At 37.6% G+C, this 16,138-nt stretch overlaps 1 protein-coding gene across 1 annotated transcript in view; it reads left to right on the top strand.

The window, feature by feature from the left end:
• The window catches only part of CFTR (CF transmembrane conductance regulator), a 125,883-nt gene that overhangs the window by 80,104 nt on the left and 29,641 nt on the right, over window positions 1-16,138 (top strand). Inside the window, exons 15-22 of the mRNA XM_075274207.1 lie at window positions 3,477-3,605; window positions 5,383-5,420; window positions 7,545-7,795; window positions 8,332-8,411; window positions 9,978-10,128; window positions 11,986-12,213; window positions 12,638-12,738; window positions 14,122-14,361. Coding sequence (XP_075130308.1) covers window positions 3,477-3,605; window positions 5,383-5,420; window positions 7,545-7,795; window positions 8,332-8,411; window positions 9,978-10,128; window positions 11,986-12,213; window positions 12,638-12,738; window positions 14,122-14,361 — 1,218 coding nt within the window. The remainder of the gene's footprint in view (window positions 1-3,476; window positions 3,606-5,382; window positions 5,421-7,544; window positions 7,796-8,331; window positions 8,412-9,977; window positions 10,129-11,985; window positions 12,214-12,637; window positions 12,739-14,121; window positions 14,362-16,138) is intronic.

Below are 16,138 nucleotides of genomic sequence, written 5' to 3'. Positions count from 1 at the left end.
TAATGAGCCTCCAGTCAGTACAGGAAGTTCCCAGCAGCCTCCTCTCTCCCATTATCTTCTATGTGTGTGAAGCAAACAGGAAGCGAGTCAGCAGCAGCAGCAGTCTCCCATAGAAAACAGCAGAGAGAGGTGTGCACCTTCTATCGTGCACTAGTCTAATTAGCATATGAATATAAACGGACTTATTCAGAAACCACTGAGGCAATCTACATACAAAAGGTAGGTGTGAAATAGACTTTCTAAAGGCTATGCAAAGGTGTGATTAGTAAAAAATGACTTTTCCTAGTGATAGAGCCCCTTTAAGAGCATAGAAAAACAATAATAAAGTAGAAAAATGCCAGCCTTATCTGATAATTATAAGCTCCACAGTGAGATATAATAAAGAGCTATAGAACATAGAGAAAAAATGGTGAAATCTAGTTATAGCATTATCCATATTAAAAACTAACCTTAAAGAGGTAAATTGGCGTAAAAAGCCAATCTTAAATACTACAAGGGATTTAATATATTAGTGAATTATGAAAGAGGGAGCTCTCTATTCCTATAAACTGGAGCAGATTGCATCTTCGAGGAAATGACAAGCACAGTTGTGTAATATTTTAGTTAACCAATTATTGGCACTATGAAGAATTCAAACACTTGCTGCCATGTTGCCCAGTATATTACAGCTGATCGCTATGGGTCCCGTCAACACCATTTCATCTGCTTATTATTTGGACACTATCCTAACAAAATAGGGCTTGTTCAAAGCAGAAAACGCCTTTATATAGTCTATGTCCATGCACATATTTATGGAGATTTATCTCACTAGTCAGACAAAGTCAGGCTTTAGGGTGGTATCACATGTATTTGGGTGAATTTATTTATCTACACCAGTTTACTGTAATAGATGAGTGAAGAAGTGGTACTTCTTTTTTGCACCAAAGACGCACTACATTGTTGGTTCTACACCCCTTTGTCACGTTTTACACAAGTAGGCATTGCGGCATAAAAACCCAGATGGACATAGTGGGTACATCTCAACCAGACAAATTCACTATAACTTATTCTTATTCTAAAACTGGTGTAAGTTCTACCTAAAAACTATGCCAGCTCCTGGTTAACATCAATGTAATTCCTAGCCAAAGCCTCTTAATAATTCAGGCACATCTCACACCAGCAGGGAATTTATTAAGGCTGGTATAGGAAAGGACAGTCATAAATTCTACCCATTGGGTTTAAAGCGTAACTAAACTTTTAGACAACTTTTTATGTTCTGATATTATTTGTGTCATAAATAAATTTTGTAATATAATTTATTAACAATTTTTGGATCATTTCTATGAAATCCTGCAACTCTTTATTCTTTCCCTTGTTTCTGTATTGAGAGTTGTTTCTGCCTCTTACTGAATGTTACGGTATACAGGAGTAGGGGGCGGTCTAGCACGTAGAGAAAATGAAGGTGGGGAGGTCCATTTCAATCAGTTATATCTAGTACATTATAAAATGTATACACTTGCTTTTGGTGTCATATGAAAGAGAAGATTCTTGGGATTAGGATATTTACATGCAGTTGTATAATATATAAAAGAAATAAAATCCCAATCCCATCTGTGTTTTCAACCAGTGATATCTCTGGAAATAATTTAGATAGCACTGCAACCTTAATATGAAACGAAAGAAGAGAATCTCCTCTTTCAAAAGACACAGCAAGTTTGTGTGTTTTATAATGTCTGAGATATAACTGAAATGACCCACTCTTACCCACATTTCTGCACAGTAACCGTATTCTGCTTTCAATACAGAAATGATCCAAAATTTTTAAATAAATTATATTATAAAATATATAAATTATTATAAAATGTATTAATGACATAAATACTGCCAGAAAATCAAAAGTTGTTTGAAAGTTTAGTTAGGGCCCGTTCACAATGGTGGTCTATGGAGACCACCAGGCTTCTTTTTTGCCTCTCACGGAAAAAAGAAGCGACATGACCTTTCTTGAGGTGGATTCCGCCTCATGAAGTCAATAGAAGTGAATGGAAGGCAGAAACCGCGACGCGGTTCTTTGCCAAAAATCACGTTGAGTTTTCTGGCACATTTTCTGGCAAAACCGTGACCAAAGACCGCGACGCAGTTTTTTACGGTCCATTCACTGTCTGAGAAGGAAAAACCGCCTGGCGTTTTCTGAAGTTTTACTTTTGGTAAAAACCGCTCCAGAAAACGCTCCAAAAAACGCCTCAAGGTCCAAAAACCGCTTCCTAATTAGGAAGCATTTTTTTCCAGACCAAATTACGCCACATGTAATTCACTTGTGAACTTAGCCTTTCGCTTTAAGAGTTTTTTTTTGTGCAGCCTAATATTTTAATATAGTTGTTGGGAACTATGAAACTTGCTATTTAGTGGCTTTTTATTTTTTGTCAAATCTTTTTTCAGAACATAGGATTTTTTAATGGGTTTTTCCCATAGAACTGCCGAAAATCACGAGAATGTAATGGTGGTTGAAAGTACACAGCCTCTTTCTTTTCATTTCAGTGGAACTGTCATACATAGTTGAGAGCTATTTGTCCCAAATGTTTTACTTCTGTGACCAACACTGCAGAAAAACCAATAAATGATGCTAAGCTTGATGATCATCACTTTGGTTGTCTAATGTAGCTGTATAAGATTTCCTAACTAGTCGATTGACATTCCTCTTAGACTTTAATGATCACATGTATTCCAAAGAGCTGCCTTTATAGCATAGGTTTTGTCATTATATGCAGGTATTTTGCATCCACAGCACTATTAAAAAACACAGTTTACTAAGGTTTTAGTTATACCCAGGGGTGAACCTGCCCCTTTCGCCGCCCAAGGCAAACGACAGAAAGCTGCCCCCCCCCCAGGAGGAGGAGGCGGAGCGGAGGGGGTGTGGCAGAGCAAAGGGGCGGGGCGAAGCAAGGGGGCGGGGCGAAGCGGCGTTCGCAAGCAGAGACCAGGCAGGGAGAGGACCTGCTCTCTGCCTGAGCGTGAGGGGAGGCCACTGGAGCAGCGCTCCTCCAGCGGCCTCCCCAATCCACCGCTCGGTGCTAAGCCAGTCCAGGACAGCTTGTCCTGGACTGGCTTAGGTAAGCAAAAATGCCGCCCTCCCTGGGGCCCTGACATAGCGCCGCCTGAAGCGGTCGCTTCAGGTCGCCTCATGGGAGGTGTGGCGCTGGTTATACCCCATATTTAATGACAATCTATGGCAGATGTATAAAGACTTACAGGCAACACTTGCATAAATCTAGCCATACGTTAGCTCAGGCCAAGTGGTCACCCCCATGATCATGTTCAGAAAATAGAATTAAAACATCTAAAATTAGAAAATAAGAGCGATGAGAAGAAAATAATGTTTTTACTCTGTCTCAATTATTAAAAATATATAGGTGATACATTCTTTAGCTATAATCTAGAAGGTTGTACTTGTCGTGTACGTATCTGAGAAGTAATTGTGCAATTTCATTCTTACTGTACAGGAGTGCTTCTTTGATGATACAGACAGCGCATCACCAACTACTACTTGGAACACGTATTTCAGATACGTAACTGCACATAAGAGTCTGATCTTCATACTTATCCTTGTCCTAGTCATTTTTTTAGCAGAGGTATGTAACGTTTATGCACAAGTGAATGTCTGGTTATATGGATTACAAATCGGTATTTTGAGTGGTATTACTAGTTAAACAAGGAAAACACATATTGCTGCCCAATATGCTTGGAGTCATATTGCCTTGGTCACATAGAATATTACCTATATGTAACAACCTTGCCTTTTATCCCTAGCAAATGATTAACTTTTTCCAAGTTAATAACCACTAATGTTTTCTTATTATTTTAGAATATCTCAGCTTACAGCCATTGGATGATAGGTGGGCTGTGTCCCAGCCAGGGATGTAGGGCCTTTACCCAATACTTTTTTAAGAATGTGTGCAGTGTCCATAAGTGCAATCTTCTGCACCACCTTCTGCATTGTTATGGTCTGGAAGCTCTCAATTTTTTTTTTCCAGATCCTTTTTTTGATGGTACTTAAAATTCAGACCATCACACCACTACTTTGATCTCAAGATTTTTGTATTATATGAGTTTCTGTGCTTCTTTCAGAGTGTTCTGATCACAACATCTACAAATAAGCAGTATTTTTTTGTTTGTTTTTTATCATGAAGCACAATGAACTACGAATATATATCTTTGGAGCCTTTCTGGAACCCACTAATACATGAACAGTTCTCATGTGCAAGTATTGTCCCTTAAGGATACCTTTCCTCAAGGGCTCTCAGGGAAAACGGTCCCATGTGAGTAAGTTGTTCATAGCAGTGGGTTTTCTATGGTGGACTTAGTGATGTTCACCTCATTTATCTCAGAGGTGAAAAATAACCCAACATTGTTGATATTTAGGGCTTGGACAAAATCAGAGAAATCCTATGGTGTCTAATTCCATAACATAAGGACATCGTCTGTGTACCTCAGCCATAATGATGTGGCTGAGGTCCATTTCTTGATGTCCTCCTGGAAAACCACCTCGGTCTCCCACCAGTCCAGGAAGAGCTTGGCGGCAGTGGGTGCACATGGGCTACCCATCCCCAGTGTTTAATCGGGACGTTCATATTCTTTTGATAATGTCAAGCACAAATAATTATATACAACCTGGCAGCAAGTTCTTGTTCAACTGCTGTGATTTTATAACTAAACAGACTTGGCAATAGTATTCCCACACAATCTTCTTCTTTGTCTTTTCATTCTAAATCCTATTGGTTTCCTTGACACTAAGATATTTTTAGACATCATTATAATAAAGGCTCTGTATTACTGTTTTTCATCACCTGGGTATTTTGTCTCTTATTTTATCAATAATAATAATAATAATAATAATAATATTAATTGTTTTTAGATTTAAAGAATTCCCATTATTTTAGATAATGGAAATGTGTACACAAAACAGTTCCAGAAGTTCAACCCTGAACAATGTAGCTTTTAATAATTTAGATGACCGTGTGAAAAGCAAGTTTTGCTTACTTTATGTACTACTTACGTACTACCACTTAGTTTTTCGTTCTTCGGGTCCTCTTTGACAATTTGAATAACGGAAACCTAATCCTCTTGAAAAGTCTATAGACTATAATAGGGTCTGCCAGGTTTATGCCCAGTCTCAGCCTGAAAAATGTGTAAAAATGCAGAGAGAAAAGTCCTGCTTGCATTTTTTGCATTTTTCAAGTGGATTTCGCATTTCACATTTTTCAAGTAGATTCAGGAACGTAAACTCCAAATGTGAAGCAGATACAGGTGTGAACCCAGTCTTATTGGTTACATTTCAAGATGTATGTCTAAATGTTATCTAAACAATACATGTAATCAGAACAATAATAAGCCTATTGTCTTCTATAGGTTGCTGCTTCCTTGGCTGGTCTGTTGTTGATCAAACTGTAAGTAAATTATTTTTCTAAAAAGATCCATAACAATTCATTACATTAATGACAGGAATTGTGTTCATTATAGTCAAGGATAGTCCCTTTTTTTCTCTCCTCAATTTTATAATAATCTCCTGAATTTTTAACAATATCTTAAGAACCAATGACAAGCATGTCATGAGCTGTGGGCAGTTGAGTATACTCATCATGGTGAATGTGAGGGCACTATCATTATGCCTGTACATTCAGGAGAGGAGAAATATATTAAACCCTTAGAATGCTGCAGATCTTCATTTGATCATATCACAGGGAATATCTTTAAAGGGATTCTACCATTAAAAATCTTTTTTTACTAGTTAACATATCGGAATAGCCTTTAGAAAGGTTATTCATCTCTTACCTTTAGAAGTTGTCTCCGGCCTGCCATTAGGTAGAAATACTGGTTTTCACCGGTATGCAAATGAGCTCTCTCGCAGCACTGGGGGCATCCCCAATGCTGCCAGAGAACTCTCTCCAGCGACGCCTCCATCTTCAACAGCAACTGTGTCTTCTTCCGGTTGTGGTCAATCTCCGCTCTTGCGCGCATGCGCAGTACATTCCTGTAGTTCCTGTAGTTCTATGAAGAACTACAGGAGCATACTGCGCATGCGTGCAAGAGCAGAGTGTGACCCCAGCTGGAAGAAGATGACAGAAGAGGCAGTTGCTGTTGAAGATGGAGGTGTCACTGGAGAGAGTTCTCTGGCAGCATTGGGGGCACCTCCAGTGTTGTTTGAGTGCTGGGGTCCGTCCCCAGTGCTGCAAGAGAACTCATTGGCATACCGGTGAAAACCAGTATTTCTATCGAACGGCAGGCCGGAGATGACTTCTAAAGGTAAGAGACAAATAACCTTTCTAAAGGCTATTCCGACGTGTTAACTAGAAAAAAAAAGATTTTTAATGGTAGAATCCCTTTAATGAAAATGGATAGGTAGGGTAGGGTAGGATGGGTAGGATTGAAGGACTCTAGGACTGTCTGATCATATTCTTTGTTGTAAGGCTACTTTACGTAATAGCTGTCTGTGTACTGTCATATTAGTGCACAGGGTAAAGTACATTATTGTCAAAAAATTTATATTTAATTTTTATAGCCACCTACGCAATTTATTTAATAAAACATCTTCAAATGAAATTTAGAAAATAAATATTTACAATAAATATACTTTATTAAATAGATGTCCCAAAATGTAAAATAATATACACATATTTGATATTGTCACAATCATAACAACTGCACATTAAAGTTATAGTATGTGGCGTTTGTGGAATTTGCTGCTGATATTGAGTTACCAAAAACTTGCACCTACTAAATACAACTTGGCCAGCACACAAAAAAAGACTTATACAGCTATAGCGAAGCAAAATATCAACATTATGTCTCTGATTTACCAAGACCCAACACCAGTTGGCTTTGCAAATTTTTCAAATGCTTCTTGTGACAAAAATTACTGTGCCTGGTGTTCTCACACTGACCTTTATTCTTCCTGAAAGGGAAAGTGGCAAGGGAGTGCAGTGGGCAGGAGCAACCCTACCAGATTTGTCATCATTTGTTCTCATTGGTGTAAATGATGACTGAAATTTCAGTCACTGCTAGATTTCAGTATCAGACTGCTGTAGGTTGCATCTAATTTATAAGGCATATAGTATCCTCTACCAGCATAGAGCATATCAAAACCAGTATCAGAATGCAAATGTCCTTTGAGTCCAAAACTGAGTTCTTCTTCAGAGAAATTATTAGATTAATATTTGGTTCAGTTGTAAAAGGATGTTTTTGTTTCCACTTTTGTCACTGGGGAAATTGTGAGTTTTCTTTTTTTTTTTTTTTTTTTATAAATCCAGCCAAAGATTAGGTATTTCACATGCCAATTGCCATTCATGATTAGTCTGGCCATTTTTTTTGTTGTGTTGAAATGGGCACATTTTTTTATATAAAGTACTCACAATGCTATCACGTTGGAATGAAGGTTATTTTCTAATATAACAATCTAATATAATTAGAATACAGATGTTTGTAGTGATTATTAATTAGTACAGACGATGTAATTTGCTGCATTCACTTTAATTGCAGTTTTTCTAAAATATTTATGTTTTTCTGTCATTCAGAACCAATTCTGAAAATAATCAAACAACTAATGGAAATGAAACATCTAAGGCACCAGTAATTTTAACTTCGACTAGCTCTTACTATGTGTTTTACATATATGTTGGTGTGGCTGACTCCCTGCTGGCAATGGGAATATTCCGTGGTTTACCACTGGTGCATGGTCTTATATCCGTCTCTAAGATGTTACATCAGAAAATGTTAAATGCCATTCTTCATGCTCCAATGTCGACGTTCAATACAATGAGACCTGGTATGTCCATAGACTGCTGAAGAGTGGTCATGAAACTCTTTTATGCTTAGTATTCCTTATGACTCTATGGTTCTTTCTTTTTTTCTTTTCCTCTCTTGGGAAACAATCTGTCCTCTGGCCTATGGAAACTTCTGCTTTATCCTTTATTTATTATGGGAAAGCCTTGTAAACCTTCAGGTATTGTTTGCATTCTTTCATTCATTTATTACATGTGCTGAATAAATTATGTATTGGAGATACTTGTACTTTTAAAGAACACTATAGGAATTGTATGTCAACGTTTTTTTATTCAGAGTCCCAGACTTTTTCTTAGATCCTGTTGACTTTTCAAAATCTTGAAATAGTTTACCTTTATCCAAGGCTGATACTAAAAACAAATAAGCCAAGTAGATGGAAAGGAATCTTTTCGCTTCAGTTGCTTCTTACATTTTTTTTTTTAATTAATTGAGAGTGATTTTCTGTAGGGAAAACATTACATATAATGAGGGAATGTAATATGGCTTGTCTGATTTGGCTGTTTATTCCATAAATTACAGGGCGGATCCTTAACAGGTTTTCAAAGGATATAGCTATCTTAGATGATCTGCTGCCTCTGACCGTGTTTGACTTTATCCAGGTAAGTCAAATAGAAAGCCTTATCAAATGTGGAAATTGGATGAAATACTTATTGGATACCATAATTCTGTTTAGTTTTGCTTTTTATGGCTTTTTATGGCTTTTAACAGTGAGTAATTTCAAGTTATTTCTTTTTTGGTTACTCTCAATACAATGTGGCAAATTTATTAAGACTGACGTATTATACACCATGCGATGGCACTTATTACCAGATTCATGACGAGAAATAGACCTCATCATAAAGCAGGTGTATTCTCTAGAAATTTACGCTAGTCACAAGCTGTCATATATTTCTGTGATTATTTAAGGAAGAATAGTGGTATCTCTATTGTCTTATTTGCCTATTAGGTTTTTATACACCACATTCCAAATTATAATGCAAATCAAATTTAAGTGTCATAAAGATTTATTTTTTTTGTTTTCAATTAAACTCCTGAATCTTTAAACTCAGACATCAGTGATAATTAGTTTGCTAGGTGAGCACAATTAAAGGAAACCACATTTTTAAGCATTCCAAAAGTTTCAAGCAATATTGTAAAGAAAAAGGATCTCTCTGCTGCTGAAAAGCATCAAATAGTGCAATGCCTTGGACAAGATATGAAAACATTAGATATTGCACAAAATAAGTGTGACCATCGTATTGTAAAGAGATTTGAGACTGATTTGAAGCATAGAGTGGTTTGTGCAGATAAGGGTATAATGTGGAAGGTTTCTGCCAGACAAATCCATTGGATTAAGAAAGCAGTTGCTAAAATACGATTACAAAGGAGCCTCTGAAGTTCCACATGTATAGGACCCTCCAGAGGTTGCAATTGTACATAAACCTTCTATTCGGCCATCATTAAACAATGTTCACAAGCATAAACAGTTGTAGTGGGTCCAGATATAAATGAAGACTAATTTTGAAACAGTCTCGTTTACTGTTGAGTGCTGTACAACCCTGGATGGTCCAGATGAATGTAGTAATTAATGGCTGTTGTATAGCCACCATGTCCCAACAAGCCTGCCATATCAGTAAGTTGGTAGTGAAGAAATGTTTTGGGTTGGAATTATTGGGAGAGAGCTGGTAGGCCCCTTTAGGAGCTCCGAAGGTGTGAAAATGACCTCTGCAAAGTATATAGAATTACTGCCTTCCATAGCAAAATCATCTTCCTGCATGAGAATGTACTACCTCATGCAGCAAAGAATCCCTCTGAGTCATTGGCTGCAATGGGCATAAAAGGAGAGAAACTCAGGGTGTGGTCACCATCCTCCCCTCACCCCAGTGTTATTGAGAACCTTTGGAGCATCCTCAAGCAAAAGATCTATGAGGGTGGGAGGCAGTTCACATAATAACAGCAGCTCTGGGAGGCTATTGTAAAATCCTGAAAAGCAGAAACCATTCAAAAAAAATCACATATGTCAACGAGAAAAAAATTGTGTTTTATTGGTAGAATCCCTTTAAATAAACATATGAAAATTAGAATGGGTAATTAAGGAGTCATGTTCTGTGGTTAGTGCCCCACCAGCACATATATCTTCCCTGCCACTGATCAATGTCAATCTGTTTTACCTTTTTATCTTACAGTTGGTGCTCATTGTTGTCGGGGCAATCACAGTGGTTTCCATTATGGAACCTTACATCTTCTTGGCCACTGTCCCTGTGATTGTTGCTTTTATTATACTAAGATCATATTTTCTGCACACCTCCCAGCAACTAAAACAGTTAGAATCTGAAGGTAAGGGCAACAGAGACACATTATTTGAAATGCAAATATAACTTTCTGGGTGACACAGTATTATCTAGTCCTCTTCCAACAATCATTTATTCCTCCTAATATACATATTGATTCAGGTTGATCACATGGAATGCAGGGAGGAGTGTGTTTTAATGCTGATGTCAACAGATGAGGATTGACAGAACAATTGTTCATAGCGGCCCACACCCTAAATTCTTCTGTGTTCACAGACTTCACAACCTATGTGTGAAATGTGCCAGTTAAGTTTATACAGGTAGCTAGGAGGCCAGTAAGTAAAATTCACCTTATCTGCAGGAACATTGACATTATTAAAGGGGGAGTTCACACGATGTAACGTGCAGCGTGATCTGGCACGTATACGGCAAGTCAGAGTTTGCGCGCTGTAAAAGCTCCCATTGATTTCAATGGGAGATAGGATCGTATACTCCACGTTATTTTGCGCCTGTGATTTTGCTGCCGCAAAATAACGCAGCGTATACGATCCTAACTCCCATTGAAATCAATGGGAGCTTTTACGGCGTGCAAACTCTCACATGCCGTATACGTGCCAGATCATGCTGCACGTTACATTGTGTGAACTCCCCCTTACAGTAATGCTGACTTTAGAGGTATCCTATATTGTTGACAAGTGTAAAATAAAGGGAGCGTCACAACAGGAGTAAAAGAAAAGTGCAGCAGTCTACAACAGAGCTTACAGAAATGGGGGCTTGTATCTGGTTGGTTGGGCAGCTCTTCATTATACTTTTGCATCATCTTTGAGAAATCTCCCCCAATGCTTCATGAAATCCTCGCTATAAGGAGCTACTTATAACCCTTGGTATTATTCTGCCGTTCTGCCCATTAGTAAAACCTAAGGACACATTAATTGTTACTCATTGAACAATTGCCGCATACCACATAGAGACTGTCATGTAAAAAGAATGAAACCTCTCACTCCTTCTCGTATGATGTTTGCTGAGTGTATACTGGGTAGATCTCTTACATGGGACATTGTGTAATTCCATTACAGAGAGGATGACACTACACTTAAACATCATATAGACTATACAATGATCACCTAAGGAAAGACTGGTACCAATAAGAACCTTGTAGAATCTACATTTCAGAATGTTAAGGCTTTATTCACACATCTGACACAGATGACATTAATTTGTCACTGACCTACAAAATATAGAAAATGAAACAATAAAGTTGATTTGCCTTTCACAGACATGAAAAGTGGATCAACCGCGGACAGCACACTGGTATAAGCAAGGTGAGGTGCTGTCCGGGTATAGCATGGACTGCCACAGACGTGTGAATAAGGCCTACATTTGTAAATGTGTCTGCAGACCTGCAGAATAGCCAGACACATGTACAGAAGACATTGATCAGTGTATGTAGCGTAACAAGATGTTGTACAAGATTCAGTATAAAGATATTATGTCTCACTAGAAAACAAAAAAATGTTTGTCAGTAATAAGTTTGCATTAAAATAAGTAAGAATTACTGAAAAACTTTTTTTTATTTCGTTATGCTGCATCTTGTACAATATCTTTATACACTACATACACCGACCAATGTTTTTCTTCAACTTGCATGAAAATACTAAAATTATAATTTCTACAATGTTAGTATAATTCAATCATTTGCATTGTCACACTAAAAATTAGCAGTATGACAGATCCTGAAACATGTCCAATAAATTTTCCCACAAATGTAACAGATTTCTTTGTCATTAACACTTATATTATGGGTGGTACCAGCGTCTATGGCCATCTCAATGGGTGTAAGATTAGATTTTCTGTGACTATGAAATAATGAACATCAGTAAATCTATTCCTTTTCTTTTTACAGCACGCAGTCCGATTTTCACTCACCTGATAACAAGTTTAAAGGGTTTGTGGACTCTAAGAGCTTTTGGACGGCAGCCATATTTTGAAACCCTTTTTCATAAGGCACTAAATTTACATACAGCAAACTGGTTCCTCTACCTGTCCACGCTTCGATGGTTCCAAATGACTATTGAAATGATTTTTGTCATCTTTTTCTGTGCTGTTGCATTCATCTCTATTGCAACATCAGGTACAGTACACCAATTTCCTTTTTTTACAGTATATAGTAATAGTAACCAATATTAGTGCCAGTTTTATCTTAAAATATCTCTGATTAATTAATTCCTCTTCTGAAAAGGTCTTATTTTTCCAGTCGTATTTTCCAACCAATGCATCTGCTGTCCAGGGATCCATTGCCTATTTTTTGTATAATTTGACTAATTTGTCATTGGGAGTTTGAGGAAATGTAACTGACTAGCCTAATGGACACAAAACTGGTCATTGTCCATCTTTCTAGGAAACCTCTATAATCGAATAAGATTAGGACTGAATGCTAATTGTACGCATCTATAAAATTATGTAATTCCAAGGAAAATAATGTTCCTACTTTGTCAAGTATCTATTCCATTTACTGTCTTATTGAAAAACCTTCATGGCCATTTAATGCCTTTCAGGTGCTGGACGAGAAAAAGTTGGAATTGTTTTGACTCTGGCCATGAATATCATGAATACTCTACAATGGGCAGTAAATTCAAGTATTGATGTGGACAGTTTGGTGAGTAAACAGAAGGATGAACTTGAAGACATTTTTGAATTTGGGGAGAGTGATATTTCATTTACATGTAGAGTGCCTTCAAAGTCAAACATGGTAACACAGTAATATAGTAGGATAGAAGAGGACACAGGCCATTGAGTCCAACCTATAACTCTACAGTGCTGGTCTAGAGGAGGTCAAACAAAAAAACCTCATGAGACTGGTGCCAATTGTTTAATGTCATGATGAAAAAATGTCTTCCTGACTCCAAATGCAGCAACTTTTCATCTTCAAAAATCTCATACCTGTACCTAACTTTTGTAATGTTTTTCTTGAACGCATACAATGAATCCACCGTTACAACATCCCATGGCAGTAAGTTCCATAGTCCCTATGGTCTTACAGTACCGAATTCCCTGCTGGTGAAATGTTCCTTCCTCTCGGTGTAAAGAATGTCCCTTTGCCGATAACATCTATGTCTCTTTTAATCCAACCCATAATTTTATGCGCATTGGCTTACTATTCACTAAAATCTCCAAGTATTTTTCGGTGGTAGTCTTACCCAGTAATTTGCTATTAACTACATAACCCATAACTAGAGATGGGCAAAATTCACAAGATTCACTTCAATGAATATTTCCGTGGTTCAATCCTCTGATTCATTTGTTTGGCCTGAACTAGACGTGCTGTTATTGTACTCTGGGTTCTCTTCAGACCTCTGAGTATAATAAGTGAAGGCCAGAAGAGGTGAGTAAACAAAACAAAGAGTTATATTCACTTTGCCTCACCCCATCCAGTCACCATTGAGGCCCATGATTGGGTGTCAGCTATCACATTGGTGCACTGACACCTTCACGCTATAGATTTTCAGAGAATTTTCATAACATAGACTAAAACCCAACGCGGCAAATCATTGAAAAAAAATGCTGCCGAAAAGAATGTTTCTCACAGAAAGTCCACAGAGTTTTTCTCTGCAGACTTTCTACCTCTATTGTACCAACATGGAAAACGCCGGCATTTCCGTAGGTATAATTGACATTCTGTGATTTACAAAAACACTCACATTTTTGAAATGAGCATTTTCTCTGTAGATTTTTTTTCTGCAATGTGTGGATGGGATTAGCCAGAATCCCATCCACTTTGTAATAATGTAGAACGCAGCGTTTTGTGTGGGGCCCCAGCCATAGAATGTTTAGATTTGCATTTATCACTTAAACAAGTCTGTACTACCAACAGTCATTAGCTATGTGCACTGTGAAGATGGTTTGCCTCAGATATTTGGGTGGTAAGAAAGTCGTCATTCTGCTTAATAACGTTTTCTGTGCTTTTTTACATCATCATCTGATTATAATGTTGTATTTAATTTCACATCTCTAATTCAGATTTTTCTTTTTTTTTTTTAAGATGCGCTCAGTCAGCAGAATCTTTAAGTTTATTGATCTTCCGAGAGAAGATATGTCTACCAACAATAATAAGAAAGATAATTTATCAGAGGTCCTTATAATTGAGAATGAATATACAAAGAAAAATCCAGATTGGCCATCTGGGGGTCAGATGACTGTTAAAAACCTGTCTGCAAAGTATGTCGAAGGCGGTCATGCTGTTTTAGAAAATATCTCATTCTCTGTTAGTCCTGGCCAAAGGGTAAGATCAATACTGAGTTAATATATAATTGATCCATTATTGTAATGCTATCATCTTCTTTTACACATACAGTATGTATGCAACAAATTCAGATTTTTTCAAATGAAATATTTGGCTAGCACATATATTTATGTTAACAATTTAATCTCAGATTTTTTAAAACAAATCTTATATATATATATATATATATATATATATATATATATATATATATATATAAAACTGTTTACATGGATTGTATAGCAGCAGATATAGCCTTGAGATGAATACATTAGCGGGCGTTCACACTACCTTTGGCGACCGTCAGTAGTGTCCACTGCTTTTGTCTGATACAAGATTTTAGCAACGGACACTAGCTGAACTGTCACAAATCTGTAAAAATTTCCACTGATTTCAATGGGATTTTATCTTGTGACTGTTAGTGTCTGTTTTCCACCCAATCCGCCACATGTCTGTTTTTTTGTGAACAAAAATTCCAATTTGGAGGACTTTTACGTCCATTTAAAAAAAACGGATTCATGACGGACGTCAGACATTATTCTATAAAATTGAAGTCTATGGGTAACGGGCTTATAACGGACTGTAGCTGATAGCCATCAGTTAGGGGGCGTTCACACTACCGTCGGTGTCCGACAGGTAGTGTCCACTGTTAATGTCCGTGCAAAATCTTGTGTGGATATTAGCATCGGACACTAGTTGTGTCCGTGACATTTTGCATTGATTTAAATGGACATCGGGTGCGTTCTTTTACTGTCCGTGTCTGACCTTAACTGTCCGTTCCCAAAGATGTCTGTCTTTTCAAGCGGACAGCAAAACCCGACATGTAGGTTTTTGCTGTCCGCTTGAAAAGTTGGACATCTTTGGGAACAGACAGTTAAGGACAGACACGGACTGTAAAAGAACGCACCTGATGTCCATTTAAATCAATGCAAAACGTAACAGACACAGCTAGTGTCCGCTGCTAATGTCCGCGCAAGATTTTGCGCTGACACTAGCTGTCGGACACCGACGGTAGTGTGAACGCTCCCTTACTGTCCATTATTTTGTGTCCGTTTTTTTTCTGTGCATTCTCCATCAAATAGATAAGTTAAAAAAAACAGACACATTGACATCAGTTAGTGTCCGTTAATGTCTATTATGATAAGTGTCTGTATTTTTTATTTTTTTTTAACGGACCCCTTCATAACAGAATCCAATGGTAGTTTGAACCTTGCCTTAGCTGTACTATAAGAAGAATATATGGTAATGAACTGCAAGGAACAACAATGGGAGAGTATTATCAATCCCTCTACACCAGTTTTCTGGCATAGAGGAGTGATAATGTGGCACACATTTGGCACAGGGCTCTGTCCTTTGCCAAACATGCATCACAGCCCCTGTTCTGCGCATTACTCACAATATTGTGAGAATGTAAGCAGAACAACAATGCCAAAGACCAGACATAATCATTAAAACTCACAACATTTTTCTCGAGTGAGTCTGGCATAGATCTCCATTCTGGAGCTGGGATGTGGAGCTGATCTATGAAGAGGCCTAAATCTCTCATTCTTTGTGCCATTCGGGGCCTTTATTTATACCAGCATACAATACGCCTTCCTTATTAAACCCCCCTCAATTTTTTTAGTATTTTGTACTCAAATTATATTTTTGAGTGCCAATATGAAAATTCTTTATTTTAGGGCCTAAACCTACAATAACCCTCCCAGAATAGTTCTGCTGTGTGTTTCATTCCTTCTCATTCAGCCATACTGCATACGTTACTCTTCTCTAAGCTTTA

This window comes from Leptodactylus fuscus, chromosome 5 (genome assembly GCF_031893055.1).
Source record: "Leptodactylus fuscus isolate aLepFus1 chromosome 5, aLepFus1.hap2, whole genome shotgun sequence".
Taxonomy (NCBI): Eukaryota; Metazoa; Chordata; class Amphibia; order Anura; family Leptodactylidae; genus Leptodactylus; species Leptodactylus fuscus.
Note: the sequence above shows the minus strand (reverse complement) of the source record. Positions and strands in the feature narration are given on the sequence as shown.